This window comes from Anthonomus grandis, chromosome 12 (genome assembly GCF_022605725.1).
Source record: "Anthonomus grandis grandis chromosome 12, icAntGran1.3, whole genome shotgun sequence".
NCBI classification, from domain to species: Eukaryota; Metazoa; Arthropoda; class Insecta; order Coleoptera; family Curculionidae; genus Anthonomus; species Anthonomus grandis.
This window is the reverse complement of record NC_065557.1, coordinates 11,729,343-11,746,509: the sequence shown is the minus strand read 5'-3', so window position 1 is coordinate 11,746,509 and position 17,167 is coordinate 11,729,343. Positions and strand designations below refer to the sequence as shown.

General features: G+C 32.0%; 1 protein-coding gene across 2 annotated transcripts in view; it reads right to left on the bottom strand.

The window, feature by feature from the left end:
- Positions 1 to 3,733: 3,733 nt before the first annotated feature.
- The window catches only part of LOC126743110 (sodium/calcium exchanger 3), a 172,909-nt gene continuing 159,475 nt past the window's right edge, over positions 3,734 to 17,167 (bottom strand). Inside the window, exons 6-7 of one of the 2 annotated variants that reach the window (XM_050450073.1) lie at positions 14,152 to 14,323; positions 3,734 to 4,554 (exon numbers count right to left, since the gene is read on the bottom strand). In XM_050450073.1, coding sequence (XP_050306030.1) covers positions 4,350 to 4,554; positions 14,152 to 14,323 — 377 coding nt within the window. In that variant the 3' untranslated portion in view covers positions 3,734 to 4,349. The remainder of the gene's footprint in view (positions 4,555 to 14,151; positions 14,324 to 17,167) is intronic. The other variant, XM_050450072.1, reaches the window with a different exon arrangement.

The following is a 17,167-nucleotide window of genomic DNA, read 5'->3' as shown; positions in this document are numbered from 1 at the left end:
AACCAAGTAATTTAATAATAACTAGGAATAAGTATAGTAACTTCGATAAGAGTAGGGATATGAATGGATGCTAAGGTATAAAATGATCTACAGATTGGCTTCTCTAGATTTGAAGGCTATAGTTATAAAAGCTATTGTTTTAGAAATTAAAGCTCTAGCAGCTCTTGTAATAAAATTTGGTCAGTATAAATTTTTTTGGTCTATAACTAATTAATTTTTGGTAACTACAACAGGGTCTCTAATGCTAAACTATAGGTACTAAGATAGTAGGGTATAGTTTAAAATTAAAATACTAGTAATTCAATACGCAAAAAGCTCACACACTCCTTTGTCATATAAATATATTATTAAGAGCCTTTAAGGGATTAAGGTACAAAGGCCCTGTAAGCTTAAAATTAAGTGTTTAACAACAATATGCACAATAACAATAGTTAAATTTTGTTAAACATTTTCAATTTATAGTTAGAAAAACAGTTATTAAAAGGACAAGGTACTTATAGTACAACCATGCCGGATAAGGAAGAATCTTGACATAGAATCATTTAAGACTAGTAGGTAGTGAAGATTGTAAATGAGATTTTTAGGGGAAAGAAATAATATATCATTTAGTATTTTGTTTGCTTATTTAGAATCATATACTCGCACCATGATTTGTTATGTTTAAGATTCAGAGTCTTAGATGTAAGTTTAAATTTGCGAAACGTTAATTAACATACATTTCCGTGAGTGTTGTTAGCCAATGATTATTGAATGGACCAAGTTCTAGAAAGAATGCCCTTGGTGGACTTGTATGAGCAACATTTAAATTGTATAACGGTCAAGGTATCGTAGTATATGGTGAGTAAGTCATGATTTTTACTTTAAAGAAATAAGAAAGAGATTATGAAAAAGACAAAGAAAAAACAAAAGAGACAAAAAAAAGAAGCTGAAAAACATCTGTGAAGGTGTTCACAAAGTGTAATATTTTCTTCTCTTCGTTTAAGAATGAGAACTTGGATCAGAGCTTGTATCAAGTAAACATTGATTTTATTTAAGAAATCTTATCCAAGATATCGGCCTGACTTAGTAATTGATAACTTATTTTTATCCTATTCTTCAAACAATTTTTATCTTATCCATTTTAAGCATGGATAAATGAATAGTTTTCGAATGAGAATTTCTTTAGAGAATATGAAGGAAAATACAGACCTGGATCAAGAAGAAGTTAGTAATAGTGGTTTAGACTCAGAGGTTAGATCGAAAAAAATTAACAACAATTCTTGGAACAGGACTTCAAAAAATGTAGAGACACACTTTTAAATTAATATCATCTTCAAAGAAATAGTTATAATCAATTGAAAACCAAGAAAACTGGAGTAGTTAGTGAAGGTTCAAGATAATTTGACCGTTCTAAGTATATGAAGCGAAATTATGAAATTTATCATATATTATATAATATATTTTTTAAATCATATAAAGTCTGTAACAAATTACACAAAATTCACAAAAATATTATCTTCCAGTTAAGATACTGAAATAGGGAGAAAGAAAAAAAAGCGATTGCGGATGCAGCTATTGGAGAAGCCTAAAGAGCGTATCCAGATAATTTCGAATACGGAATAACCTGAAAAATTAGATAAATGATGCTTTTCAGCGATGATCTCACTAAAAAGGGAAATGTGGCTTGCTTTTAAACTTAGCTTTACAATTACCCAAGGACAAATGTTGAAATATAAATTCGCTTTTGTTTGCTTAAAAAGGAGTTGAAATAAAGTTTTAAATGAACTATTATTACAACAACAGGTGAAAAGCCGGATTAGGTTTAAAAATATTAACAATTACTTTTCGGTAAACAAGGCTATCGATAGTTATGAGAAATGTATTATGAACCTTCTTCAGAACCTAAGAAAATTTAAAATATATATAATATTCGATTATTAAATATCTTTTAATCGTTATTCTTTTGTGGTAGCATTCCATTCCAGCTTGGTCCTACTATATAATTTAAACAAAAATGCCGCTTAGAATCTAAGTTACCATTGAAGTAATCTTAAAACTTTAATACTTTTAACAATATCGTGGAAGCATTTTCCTAAGTCTTAACAATGTCTAAAATACACTTATAAACATCTTCAAAATATTTACATATCAACTATCTAAAATTATATCTAACATGAATTTACAAACAATTATCTACTACTAGGATACTCTATGGTGTAATAGAGAGTTCGGAGAAGTAGATTTTGTACATTATCTTGTCGGTTTTAAAATAAAAGCAAAATAATTTAAATATAATTTTCTTGTTTGAGATTGACTTTTATTGTTTTATAATTTATTCGTTTATTAGTATTTAGGAACCAATAGAATTAGAGCCTGAATTGTGTTTTTGTGTGGGTACAAAAGCTGGTTTTATGGTAAGTATGAAAACAAATATTTATAAAAGATTCAAATAATAATACTGCTATAAATATTGTAAATATTAGGTAACCATGCAGATTTGGTAGGTATCGTAATATACTCAATTAAGTTATGCACAAATACTTTATTAATTTTATTAAATACAAGTAAAACCATTTTGAGTTATCGTAAGTATAGTTTTGTTAAACGTTTGAATTTAAACGAAACAGCACACCTTAAGTGTAAAAAGCTTTTTCTTCTCTCGCTTAAAACTCCATGGAAATGTAGTTTACGTGATCAAATAACTTCAAATACACACAAACTCATTACTAACACTGACATACACATACAAACAACATATAATTAGATTTAAGACTTCGATCAATAAACATAAGATTAAGACACGTACACTCTCGCATACACTATACAGGTCTGGCCAACTGAGGTCTTGGATGAAGAAATCAATCTATTAACATGAAATAACAAATCTAAGTAACGAGTTAGAAAGAGTTCGATAAGTGTAAAGAAGATTAAGAAGCGAGAGAATAGTAATTACGTTTTCATAATACTGCTTCTCTCTCATTATCGATTAACACCTCCATAATCAAAGATGGGGCTACCTGAGCCATAATATAGGGTAAGGAACTAGCGGCTGTGGGTAGGATGTAACGACTGAATAAACGTAGCTAGATCCGGTAAACTAAAGTCGTTGATTCTGGTGACCACATGAAATGGACCTTCCCAGATCCTTCTCGAGCTTTGGTGACTTGTCCTTCGTCCTTCGTTAATTATATAACCAGACTCTATTCCCAAGATTAAAGCCGGCAGAATTCGCCTTTATGTCATAACGTGATTTCATTCTGTTAATATCTAGCTGAAGTTTATGCCATGCCTGTTTATGGACCATTTGTAAGCGCTCTTGTGGATGGTCACCGTACTCCTTCTAAATTTGTTGACCTTTAGATGTGAATAATTAACGAATAAACTTAGAAAAGAGAATTTTGTCTATGACAACTTTTCATTAGACTAATCTAAACTTCACAGTCACTCAATCTTTTCCAAAGTTTGAGTGAATTTGGCTAAAAGCTCTTTACAGCTATAGTATGCAAAGTCATTTATATATTTCCTAATAAAATCTTTACTTCCTTTCCTTACACCCTATGATACACAAATAATAATAATAATCCTATTAATAATTATAAGGGGGACTTTATTTGTACATTCACATTTCAGATTACAGATTGACAACACAAATTAAAAAAATAAAACTGAATATTTAAAAAGACGAGGTTCAGTTTGTCAGATTATAAGTGTAACAACTGTTGAAAACTAAAAATAAAGTTCTGATTAAAAAAATGATTTTCGTAATAAGGGTACCAATTTTGTATTTTGGTTCAAATAATAAACTCTTGCAAATTCTTTTGCATAAATCCCAACATCCTTCTTCACATACGCAAGACATGAAAATGTCTTTTAATTTCTCTTACTTACACGCATTTTCAAAAACATTTTACTTACCAATCTATTTTTTATTAAATTTAAAATAATATTATATTTTGTACACACCATTTTAACGTTTGATTTAACCTTCCATTTTGATATATTAAGGCCTTGCCAAAGACAAACCATTTGGCTATTGAAGCCTTTCTGTAGTACAATACCCTCGGGTCTAAATGTTCGTGAGTCTGTGAATCCTGAGGGATATCGCGGAGATGTCATAAAATAAATACGAACCGAAAGGTCCAATTCATTTTCATGTAAATTGTCCGTTTGGGCTTATGACTTCATTGGCGTCGGAATAGAATTTCGTTGTTTTTGTTTTAAGTCTTCATATTATTTTCTATGGGATGTTTGTCAATGTTTAATCATATTTAGTACCTACTCTAATATCAAAAAATAGTTACTACTTTATATTTTAATGACCAATATACCACCATATAAAAAAATCTAAAAATAAAATTTATTTATACATTTTAAAATCCGGCTATAACCCCGTAGGCCTCAAGAGTCGATAAAACTAAATATGCTATCCATAAACCGAAGAGTGTGAACGATGTAAGGTATTTGAGGCACTCTGGACCTCCTAGTTCACCTCCCACGATATTTGACCTTCTGATCAGTAGGATAAAGATAGCTACTGCTGCTTCTGTGCAGAAGATTGTAACTGAGAATGCTAAGCTGAAAGTAAAGAATATGCATTATAATAAAGAAATAAGAGAAATAAGATTAAAGGGTCTTAGTCAGATTATAAGGTCCTAATTTTGAAACAAAAAAAAAAGAATCACTTGAAACTAATTTATTTGATACAGGGCATTAAGAAAATAGTTTAAAAGAAAAAACGAGTAAAACTCAAAAACTCTAAATTTTTAAAACTTAAATATTACAGTAAGAAAAAAAATTATTATTAATCAGTCTTTTGTTAAAAAAAAAACATATTAAGGAATCGTAAACAAATTCTTGAAATTAGTTTATTAAGAAAGGTTTATTAAAGGTTCTTAAGTAAGAATTTTTTTTTTAAAACTTAATTGATACCTTTACCAGCATTAAAAAAAAAATAGTACGTTGAGGAGAAATTCAATTTTTTTCAAACAATCTTGCAAAATGACAAATTTCTAAAAATTTGCATTTTAACTTGCATTTAAATTTTTGCATTTTGAAAAGACAATGGGATTAAGAAATTTAGTTTAAAATTGCAAAATAACTAGAATTAAAAAACCCAATAACACGTTTTTTGAAAATTACAATATATAATGACAAAACTAACCAATTTTCTATCTATCCAGTATTTTTTTTTTGGTTAAAATACAGTGTTGAGGACAAAAGTTTTTTGGATAAAAACTTAATAAATTTGATACTTATTTGAGCATTTTACAAAAAAACAGGGCGTTGAGTAATACAGTTTGTGGTTTTTGAAATGACATGACAATGACAATTTTTTGAACATATGTAGATTCAAATATGTTCGCAATTTTAAAAAACGTATGCCTTTAAGAAATTAAGTTTCTTTTTAGAATTGCAAAGTAACTCAAACTAAAAGGCATAATAACAAACTTAAAAATCTATATATATATATAATAATAAAATAAATTAATTTTCTGTTTCAGTATTTTTTGGATAAAAATAAAAGGTGTGAAGAACATAAGTTTTTTGGATAAAAACTATATTAATACTATATTAATTTAATACCTATTTTAGCATTTATTTAAAAAAATACACCAATCTTTGAATTTTTTTCAAACAAATTTACAAAATTAATTTTTTTTTTAATTTCTATAGATAATGATAAAAATAATGAATTTCGGTTCTCTTTCAGTATTTTTTAATTAAAATATAAGCGTTAAGAACGTAAGTTTTTCAATTAGAAAAATTACGCAGTGTTTATAGCTCAAATATTTAAAAAAAAATATTCAAAAATTCACTAAATGACCAGAGCGCAAAAAATAAAAAAGTCTTTTTTTGAAATATTGTATAAAAATTATTAAAATCAATTATTTGACACATATTTTAATATTTTTATAAAAATACACATATCATTAATAAAATCATATTTTTTAAACTCTATAGATAATAATAAATATAATATGATAGCTATATTAGATTTTTTTTTAAAAATGCTGGGCGTTAAGAAAACAAGTTTCTTAGGATTTTTCAAACAATTTTATAAAATAATACTTTTTTGAAAATTTGTATAGAACTATTGAATATTTTGATAGCATCAAATCTTTGCATTTTGAAAAAACATATGGCTTTGAGAACATGAGTTCTTTAGATTAAATTTCGTCTTATTAATTTTTTAATTAATATTTACCCAGTGTTTTACAACAACTCAAACAAAGTTGTTGTTACTTGTTACTTCTGTTGTTGTTGTTTGCTAATTCCAGTCTTTCAATGTTCTAAGGTATGTCTTAGTGTCTTAAATATAATGTCTGTCCAACAACAAATCTTGTTTAATATAGGGTCTACCAATAAGAATGATATAAGTTTAAATTGCTAAACAATAAAAACGAATTGGTTCATTTCTATGATTGATGTTTCATGTTGTAGTTTATTATGTAACATTATGTTTTAAACAAAATATCCACCTCGGCTACGGCGGCAGACGTTTAGACAATGAACCCAATTTTCAATCACTTTTTCTAACAAGTTGGGCTCAATTTCGCGAATAACCCTAGTTATGTTAACTTTCAACTCATTGGTGGTTTGAGGACTATTAGAATACACCTTCGACTTCACATATCCCCAAAGAAAAAAGTCCAGGGGAGTAAGATCACAGGACCTTGGTGGCCAGTTGATATTGCCATGTCGCGAAATTATTCGATCTTTAAAACGCTCTCTTAATAAATTAATTGTGGCTCGGGCGGTGTGTGATGTTGCTCCGTCCTGTTGAAACCAATTCTGTTCGAAGTCTCCACCATCAATTGCAGGCCAAAGAAAGTTTGTTATCATATCGCGGTAGCGCTCTCCGTTGACTGTCACAGTACGCCCCCCTGCATCCTCAAAAAAGTATGAACCGATAATTCCACCGACATGCAAACCACACCACACAGTCACTTTTAACGGGTGTAATGGCACCTGTACTAATTTCTGGAGATTGTTCTGACACCAGAAGCGGCAATTTTGCGTATTGACAACGCCACTAAGAAAAAAATTGGGTTCATCTGAAAAGATGATTTGTTTCCCAAAATCGGCATTTTGTTTCAACTGCAACAGGGCCCAGTCGGTAAACGTTCTTCGCAAACCATGGTCAGCAGGCTTCAATTCTTGAGTTAGAACCATCTTATATGGATGTAGGCCTAAGTCTTTCTTCAAAATGTGCCACAGAGACATTGGTGAAATGCCTAATTGCTGAGAACGGCGCAAAACAGACACATTGTTATTCGCGTTAACACTTGCTCTTGCAGCGGCGATATTTTCAGCGGTTCTTGCACTTTTTTGTCGCGTTGGTGGCTTATTATCCAGAAGAGTGTACTTCCGTTCAAACTTATTAATTGTGCGCCTTATTGCAAGCTCAGAAGGCCGTCCACGATGGCCAAAATCTTCTCTAAGAGCACGATAACAGGCTCTAACCGATTGCGCATTTTCGTAATACCTTTTCACGATAGCTATACGTGGCTCTTGACTTAAACGATTCATAATGAAATGTCAAAGTATACTTAACACAACTGTGCTTGATCCGCGTTTTGACACATACCATTTTGCGTACATGACCCACTAAACTTCTATCACTTCTATTGGTAGACCCAGTATTAATGTATTTATAATTTAAATAAATCAATTTTAACTAATATATGTGATAAATTAGAACCATTTTATGATGTTTATTATTATAAAACTAGAAATTGTATTTTTTATTATATTTCATTATTGCAACATCGTTGAAATGCTTAATTCCGTGCTCTATAAAGGTTTTCCCGAGTTTAATAGATTAGCTAATGACATAAAAATCTGTGATACTATAAATCATTTGAAGAGTACGTATTTAAAATCTGTAATGTAAGGACCATGTTTTGTTTTTTATGTTTAATTTTTGTCGTCTTATTTTAATCCCTTTACAATCTACGTTTCATTTCTTACTTTTATTGTTTGGTAGTTGGTAGAATAGTTGTGCTTTTATATTTGTATTTACTTTTTATAAAAACCTGGTGTCTATCAATAATTATTTTTTTGGCTAAATAAATATATATTATTATTTATTATTTACCGTAATTTTAGTGTTTTATGTAAAATGTTGTAATGGGTATAATCTTTTTTTACTATTCCACTTGCTTCACATTTAGGTTGTGAGGTGACTCCTTGACGGGGTATTTCTGGAAAACAGGAAAGCTGTGATTGTCCATGGAATACCGGGACGTTACCTAATGTCTCTGTCGTAACATGCTCGAAATATCAACATGAGTCGACTATGAGATTTTATTTTCTTTGAATTTTTCTTTTCTATTTATGTGTGTAGCACGTTTGCTCAATAAATAAATTATATTATTGAAAAATTTACAGTAAGTTTTTTTGGACTTAAAAAAAACCTAAAAAAAGTATTAAAACAAAAGATATTGATAACATTAGTCAGCTTGAGAAAGAAATACAGGGCCTTAAGAATATATTATTTTTGAAAAATCTCATAAAATGACCGTAATTCGAATAATTTATTTTCAATTAAGTATTTCTTTTTATGATTTCTGCTGTGCAAAAAGTTGCGAAAATCTTTTACAATGAAAATCCACCAGCCTGAGAGAAAAGGGACAGAGAAAACATTGATTTTATGAAGCGTGTCTTATAAATTATAATTTATTCTTGGCATATAATTTTTATAACTTATAATTTTAAAGCGGGCAGTAGTAGTTTCAAATGGCCTAACTGCTTCCTAAGAGCCTTATCTATTACACAAAAAGCTTTATTAATTTTAACTCTCATAGCATAAGGCAATTAAAACTAAATGCACACTTGAATTACTGCTCCGTTAAATATTAATTAATTCTAGTTTAATATTAAGATAAGGGAATTATATCTTTGCGAACAAGCAGAACTTAATTTATGCTTTTTTAAAAGATTCGTTATTAAATTTAAAAATAAACTAAATGAACTCAACTGATTATACTTTTTAAATAATTCAAAATATTATACATCATCTGAACCATAGATTTCAGCAAATTTCATGACTTCTTCTGCAAAAGACCCGCTGACAGGTGAAAATCCCTTAATCCCTTTAAACCGAGAAAATATACGTCTTACCGCCTATTCTTTAGAGAACATTTTTCATATTTCGCAGTGATCGACCTGCCAGGTTTTGTCGGCTAGCAGTTCCGTGTGACCCCCTTTGGTAAGTGATATAAATCAGGTTTCTTTCATCACACTTAACAAGGCTTCTGCCTTGAAACGAAAAAGGTAAATGGAATAACCGAAACAACGATAATAAATTTCAGAACTGAAAGCTCCCGTAATCTTTTAACAAATGCGAAATAGATCTGCGGATATTGAGAAGAAACGGAAACGTGTAAAGGCTGTTAGAGTATGTGCCAGCTGGAATTAGTAGGGATTAGGTCCTACTGATAATGTGAAATATCTTTAATTAAATTCAGTCGTCCATATCCAGTATTGTGCACTGAAACATACTAATAGATGATATTTCTTAAAGTTTTATGCGACATATTGACCTCCTCGAAGTTTTCAGATTATTTAAGGCTTTTTGAAATTACTTAAAGGCGGTGACAACTTTAAATATTACATATCATAAAAATTCATGTTTGATAATATCAAAGTAGTTTTGATGAAATTACAATGTGAGGATAAATGTTCGATTTGGTTACAACTTCTAACAACCAAAGCCTTTTTCTCATCTTTAAGTTGTAATTAACAAAATCCATCTACTCATAAAGACATACTTGCAAAACTTAATTTGTCCGTAAACCCCTATCAAGGAAGTGGAAATTGAAAAGTTGAGTGTATGATTTCCAGCGAGATTCCAGTATCCAAAATCAATTAGATCTTCAGACTTTCACCCTTACACAACCACTAAACGATTGTTACAAAGTTGCCTTATTACGGCCCTGTCTTGGCCGGATTATTATAAAGATTTGTTTTCGTTTATATTTAATAGATCAAACGACTTACCTTAGGGAAGTTCGATCCAAATTATGTGAGCATCCCTGTTCTACAAAATAATTGATCACCAGGTAGTATTCCATTGAGCGTCCAGCGTGCCACACAATTCAGAGTCATCATAATCCTAAAAAAAATAAACAAAACCTTCTTTCCTCGCGTGTTGTGGCACGCTGGACGCTCAATGGAATACTACCTGGTGATCAATTATTTTGTAGAACAGGGATGCGAAACATAATTGTGCTTAAAGAACATTCTGTTAAAACTTTAGAAATTAGTAATAGAATCTGATTGGATATATACAGACCTAATTCGATGTTAAATATATAGCTGGATTTGAGTATGATAAATAATCAATAAGTGATAGTATATGATAGTAAGTGAAGTAGTGAATAAAAGTTTAGTTAGTGTTTAGTGTTCAAAGTGTGCTTATTTATTAAATTCACGGGAAATCCGTAACCATTCTTGGTGTCAGAAAGCAATAAAAAAGAGCATTTGCAACACAAAGTATTAGGAGAGCAAAAGTAGAACAAGATCAGGGAAATGAATTTTTAAATTTTATAACAAAACAGAGTGCCGAGATGGACCAAATAACTAAATTCATGTCCGAATTAATGGATAAAATGGAAGCGCGATGACGATAAAAAACAAAAAGAGAAAGAGAGGCAGCAGCAGGCTGAGGAAAGAAGATGCCAAGAGAAGCATAAACAAGAGGAAATATTCCAGAAATTAATACAAGTTGCTTGTATGTTCGCTATTTAAAATTAGGGAAGAACAACAGAAAATAGGAAACGAAATGGAGGACATGAAGGGATAAGGGACTGTGTAAACAATTTATAATCCAAAATTACCTAGATAAAAAGGCAAATATCGTCATCGGTGGAATTGAGCATCTCACAGAACATAAAGCTTCAAACGTTTGAGGCCTAGACTTTTTGGGCAATCTACAAGCGACAATTTAATACAGCTACAGCAGCTAATAGCTGGGATAATTAAAAGGTGGTAGCTCTTAGGGGTTTGGTTTTGGGTTGTTGCTTTAGACAGTACCAGCTTGTCACCAACAAGACTATGACCCATAACCATAGAGAGAAGATTTGACGAACATCGAAAGCAGCTAAACCAATCTCAAGTAAGATATCAAAAAGCTGGAGAAACTTTACAAGAGTATGAGGCAGATATAAGAGGCCTTATTCAACTGGCCTACTCAGGAACCTCTGAAAAATTCCAAGATGAACTTGCTGTCCAATATTTCGTAGATGGCATTAGAGATCAAGTAATCCAACAAATGCTGCGCATCACCAAACCTAAAAACAGCAGTGCTGCCTATAACATTTCCAGGCCAAAGATCAGAGCTGTTTCCATCGAAGAGAATAAGGGTAGTGCCAATAGTGATGGTATACAAAATCTGGGAACAGAGATCATCAAGCAAAAAAGGCAGGAATTAAAAGAAGGAATCCAGCAGCCACTTAGATATTTAGTGCTATTAATGTAGATGCACTGGACACATAAAACGTGACTGTCGAGTCCAGATGCGATCTCGAAATCGCCATCCAGAACTCGCAAAACCTCTCGAATCAATCAGGAAAACTAAATACAGTCAGCACTAAGGGGCGAGTATTCGCTTGTGAAGATAAAGGCCCCGGAATTATCTCTGCTTAAAGCTTGACCCTCGAAGGGGAAGGTAATGAAAGACCGATTACCATTACGGTTGACACGGGAGTAGCGATATCTTTATTAAGATCAAGCATAGTACGTGAACTAAAGATTGAGCCTTTATCTCGGAGTTTAATGCTGCGCACGGTAACTGGAGACTCGGCGAACATTACTAGGGAGCTGAAAGTCTATATCCAGCTGGGCAGTCTCAGTTTAAGTCATAAGGTATTGGTGGTTGATATAGAAGATGAGTTTATTTTGGAAATGGATCTTAATAGACAGAACAAATTCTCGTTTGACAACAAGCTAAGTATTTGGTTCGGAAAAATTTATTTTATTCAGTAAAGGCATAGATGGTATAAGGGTTGTGGCAGCAGAGTCTGTTCGAGTAAATGGTAATAGTGAAAAGATCATTTTTGGAAGATTAAAGAAAAAATCTGGGAGCCGCATTAAATTGATCTAAGGACAAGAGAATGCCTGTAAATACCTTATGCGAAGTCACTAGTAACAGTAGAATGTGGCATTACCAACATCCTCCTCAATAACCTTAAGATAGCCTTAAGCAAGTGTCACTTGGTGGCCTTATACCAAGCAGTAAGTTTTGTGTCTTGATGTGAAAAAGGTTGGGTGATTTCTTTGACCAAACGACTCGACACGAATCTGGAGAGCTTCGCAAATGATTGGAAACTTTTTCCCCGGATGAATTAAGCAAGGCCAAATAGTGCACACAAAGCACAGTGAGATCTTTGAAGAGCCTAATGGTAAAACTGAAAGAACCGGACTAGTTAAGCATAAAATAAATATAAATACTCAACCAATCCGTCAGCAATCTAGAAGACTACCTGTTATTAAACACCAGGAGGCAGAGTACCTTATAAACAACATGCTAAACGAGAGGATTATCAAGGAGTCAAACAGTCCATGGTGTTATCCTATCAGCTATAAAAATCTTAATGACGCCACCAAGAAAGATAGTTAGTTACCCACTTCCTAAAACTGACAATACGCTTTTGACTCTTGCCGGTTTAAGCTGGTTTTCGACATTGGATCTAAAAAGTGGATATTGATAAGTAGGCATTTAGGATGAAGACAAGAAAAATATTGCGTTTTCTACTAAAATGGCCTCTATCATTTTAATGTTATGCCATTTGGTCTGTGTAATTCTCCCGCTACATTCGAGAGGTTAATGGAATTTGTACTATGGAAGAGATGCCTTGTTTACCGTGGCGATGTTCTCGTAATGGGAAAAACTTTCGATAAACACCTCAAAAAGCAGTTTTTTCCAAAATCCAGAATGCCCAGCTTAAGCTGAACCTAAAGAAATGCTCGTTTTTTCAACAGAAAGTGAATTTTCTTGGGAATGAGGTATCGTCCGAAGAATACAAACTGAACCGGCAAAAATTGAAAGCATAAATGACTAGCCACGACCTCGTGATAATCATTAGTTAAGAAGTTTTCTTGGACTCTGCACATACTACTGAAGGTTTGTCAAAAAATTTGCTAATATTCCAATTTAAAAAACAATGTTCCTTTGCATAGGTTGACAGAACAAACCCAGTTTTTAATAGAACACGGAGCAATCCTAATTTTCGAACGCTTGGTATTAGAGCTGTGCTTCCATAAGCCCAGAATGGTGAGATACGAGTCGTATTTTAGCAGAGCGTTGTAAAAGTCGGCAAAAAATTATTACATCATGAGGAGGGAGCTTCTAGCTATTGTCAGAGCCGTAGACCATTTTCCCAATTACATATATCGACAAGCGTTTCTTATTAGGACAGGTCATGCAGTTCTTAAATGAAGAAGAAGAAAGGCAAGCCGCAACATGGATAAAGGAGGTGCAGCTGATTGATATTTAAGGCACTAAGGCACACACATTAAGGGCAGTAGGCCTCACCAGTTATCAAGGATGGGTTATTGAGGAGAAACTGGGATAGCCCCCATGGAAAAATTATTAAGAAACCGTTAGTGATCCCAAGGAAGAAAGTTAATGGATGATATGCATAGTGAAGCAAACAAAGCTCATTTGGGAGTAAATAAGACTCTGGATAAAATCCGGGTCAGTTCTACTAGGCTAAGTACTGTAAAGATGAAAATACCAGTCGGAGATGATCGACTTGAATTATCACCTCTAAAGGCATAAGGAATATTCCTACTGGTCATATCGACCTCAATTTTTTTTTCAAACCCTTCAGCACCTCAAACTAATGAACATTATTTCAATCAAACCTTAACAGTACACCATACAGACCATCATAAATTAATAAAGATTGATGAGTAATAATTTATATTAAAGGTCTTAAAGAAGTCAGAATGATTGACTTGAAGTATCTGTTGCTGATTATATTTTGACGAACAAACCAGGCGTCTCTAATATTAATTGGTCAATAAGAAGATTGACTTAAAAATTGGTCATAATAAAGCTTCCATGGCCTCTAAAGTAATCCAAATTATTATGAGATAAACTGAAACTTTTCAATATGGTTTAAATTTCTTAAGCATGTACTAATCAAATAACTTCATTGGACTTACCTTCCAGGATCCACCTTGAAGCTTTCTCCATGAATGCCATGGTAGACAGCAGCAATTGACCAGGCCACGCCTATGCCCAAAAATACGTTTACTGCGTTGCTGCCGGTTACGTTACCCACACTTGCATCGGCGTATTTGTCATGAATTGCAGCTACTTTACTTGCAAAAGTATCTGAAAGACGAATAATAATGATATATTTTTATATCAATTCTTTTATCCGGTAAAACCCCAGCCATTTAATCTTACAAAAGTATTAGCTGAATAATGTATATTACGTGAAAAATATCTTCAACCATGATTCTAAAATAGCCAATATTTCTTATTTATATATCTCATGTTTCTTTCGTACCTAACCCGGTTTTGACTTGAAGAGCATTCTTGGCACCGAAAAGGTAAATTCAGCTTCCCTAAATGACACAAAGAGAAAAACTACGGTTGCTGGGGGGAATAAACTGAATCGTTTCCAACTTTTCCAGCGGATAAATCTACATTTCTTTCACTGGGGCTAGCGGATTTAAAGTTATATGTTCACACCGTTTTTGTTTGGCGAGAAAGATATGGTACGCTTGTTTCTTGGCAACTTTTGAGTTTTATACATACATTTAAATAATAAATGTTAGCGCTGGTATATTTTATATGAGTTATTTTTGACAAAAGCATATTACGTGTTCAGATTATTATGTAAAACATTTGCTTATCATTTTCTTCTGTAAGAAATTTTTGTCAGATAGTTTCTTTTGGAGACAAAAATATTAGCCTTATTAAACATGAAAAACTAGAACTAAGACCAACATCGAAAACAAGAATGCCTAATAAGGGCTATCAAAGAAGAACAAGGAGAAACGCTGATAAGCAGAAAAAAATAAGCAAAGAACAAAAAGAAACCAATTTTGATTCATTAAAAGAATCAATAAATCAAACTCAGTTTTCAGAAGGGGAGAAAGCCTAATGTTTACAAAATACTAATACCATATACAAATGTTTTATATGACGAAACAGTTTTACCACTAACCAAAACTCTTTATTTTACTCTCCTCGAGTTTTAGTCTTCTCCCGAAGATGGTAACATCATTAGCAAAACACGTATAGAGAGTAAAATAAAGAGTTTTGGTTAAAAGTAAAACTGTCTCTAATTTTAGTATCGCACCAAAGGTTCCAACCATAGGACAATTAGTTTGTTCATGTTAATATAAAAATCAGTTTACATAATTCCTAAAGTCCCAATTAAAACACACATATTAAAAAAACACAAATTGCATCTATAAAAATATTAAATTTAAACATGGAAATAAATCTTAAAACATTTTAATAAATTAACTCGGGCGCCTACAAAAATAAAAAAACATTTATAAGATACTACTTAAATCAGAATAAAAGAAATAAGTATTGCTTAAATGAATCAAATGAGTTTTTAATGAGATATTGCTTTATAAACTGTTTAAACTTAATAATGGGTAAGGATCTGATAGCACCTATTATAGCATTAAAAAACTTTACCGCTTAATACCCTAGTTGATCGAAACAGGGTTTTTTTTCGACAGAAACACAATTTTTCAGATTTCTAAATAAATATAGTCCTCTATTCAGTTTACTTGAGAGTGCATCAGTTTTGGGTTTGGGTCCAGCTCTACTCCTAGAAACCGCACTTGTTCTTGTAGTTCATTATTGGGAAGATCTTTTAAGGTAAAAGACATGCAATTTGTTTTTTCCACATTTAGCAAGAGCCGATTTGAGCAAAACCAGTCCTGTGCTTTGGTCTGTACCTCGATGGACCCCTTGGTAATTATCTGCAGTGTGCAAAATTGTTGTGTCATCAGCAAACAGCGTATACTTAACATTGGCGTCACTTAGCGGAAAGTAGTTTACATAAATAAAAAATAAAATAGGATAAGCACAGATCCTTGAGGAACATCAATATTAATGACACTATCCGCCGATGTTACTCCAGATCAGCGGATAACCTGCTGATGTTGTTTATGATATGATTTTATGAGTTTAATATTAGTGGCGGTAAAGTTATAGATTTATAGCTTTTTTAAGAGAATGGCATGGTCGACACAATCAAATGCCTTGCTCCAATCTCAGAATATAGCCGAGGCAAACTTCCTAGTATGAAATCCTTCAGTTGCGTCCCATGCCAGATAGAGAAGGGAGTTCTATTTCTTTGATTTTTAAAACCAAACTGTTGTTTACCGAAGGAAGATTTAGCTTCAAATAACTCTGTCATTTCAAGATCCAGACACTTTTCAAGGATCTAGACACTATAGGCAAAAGGGATATAAGTCTATAGTTTTCCAGTAGGGTAGGATCTTCTTTTTTGAAAACAGGAATTACTACTGCTGTTTCCAGTTTAGCTGGAAATATGATTTACTTAAAACAGAGATTTAGTTTTGTTAGAGGTATGAATATCTGATTTTATTATTTTGCTATGAAATTCATTCAGAGATTGTGACTTTGCTTGTTTATAAGATTATTAACTATCCATCTTACTTCATTAAATATAACTTCGGTAAAAGAGAAGTCTGTGTTTGTAGGAAATTTGCTTAGAAAGTTAATTGGGTCATTTTTACATTAAGGAATATTTTGTACAATATCCTTAGCAATTTTTAAGAAAAAGTTATTAAATTAAGCTGATGGTATGTTTACGTTCTTTGGTGTACCATCCTTTTTGCACCTGTGATTACTTATTATTTTTCATACTTTGTCGAAGAACAAATTAAATTATTGTTTATCACGCTACTCAAAATGTCAGCTTTGATGTAGAACTAAATTTATTAAGGGGCTTTGGAACGCATTCCACATAGAGAGTGTAAAATCTAGAATAAGTTTATTAACCTCAAAGACTTAGATTTTATTATAAGAATATTGGAATATTGGAGTACTAATGGTCAGTCTGATGCTCTGTCTAGTTTCTTTTCTATTACCTTGTCTTTATGATGCAAAAATGTTCGATGCTAGTTTATAATAAAAAAGAATGTCAATATGAAGGTATGTCAAAAATCGTTATTGCACTGG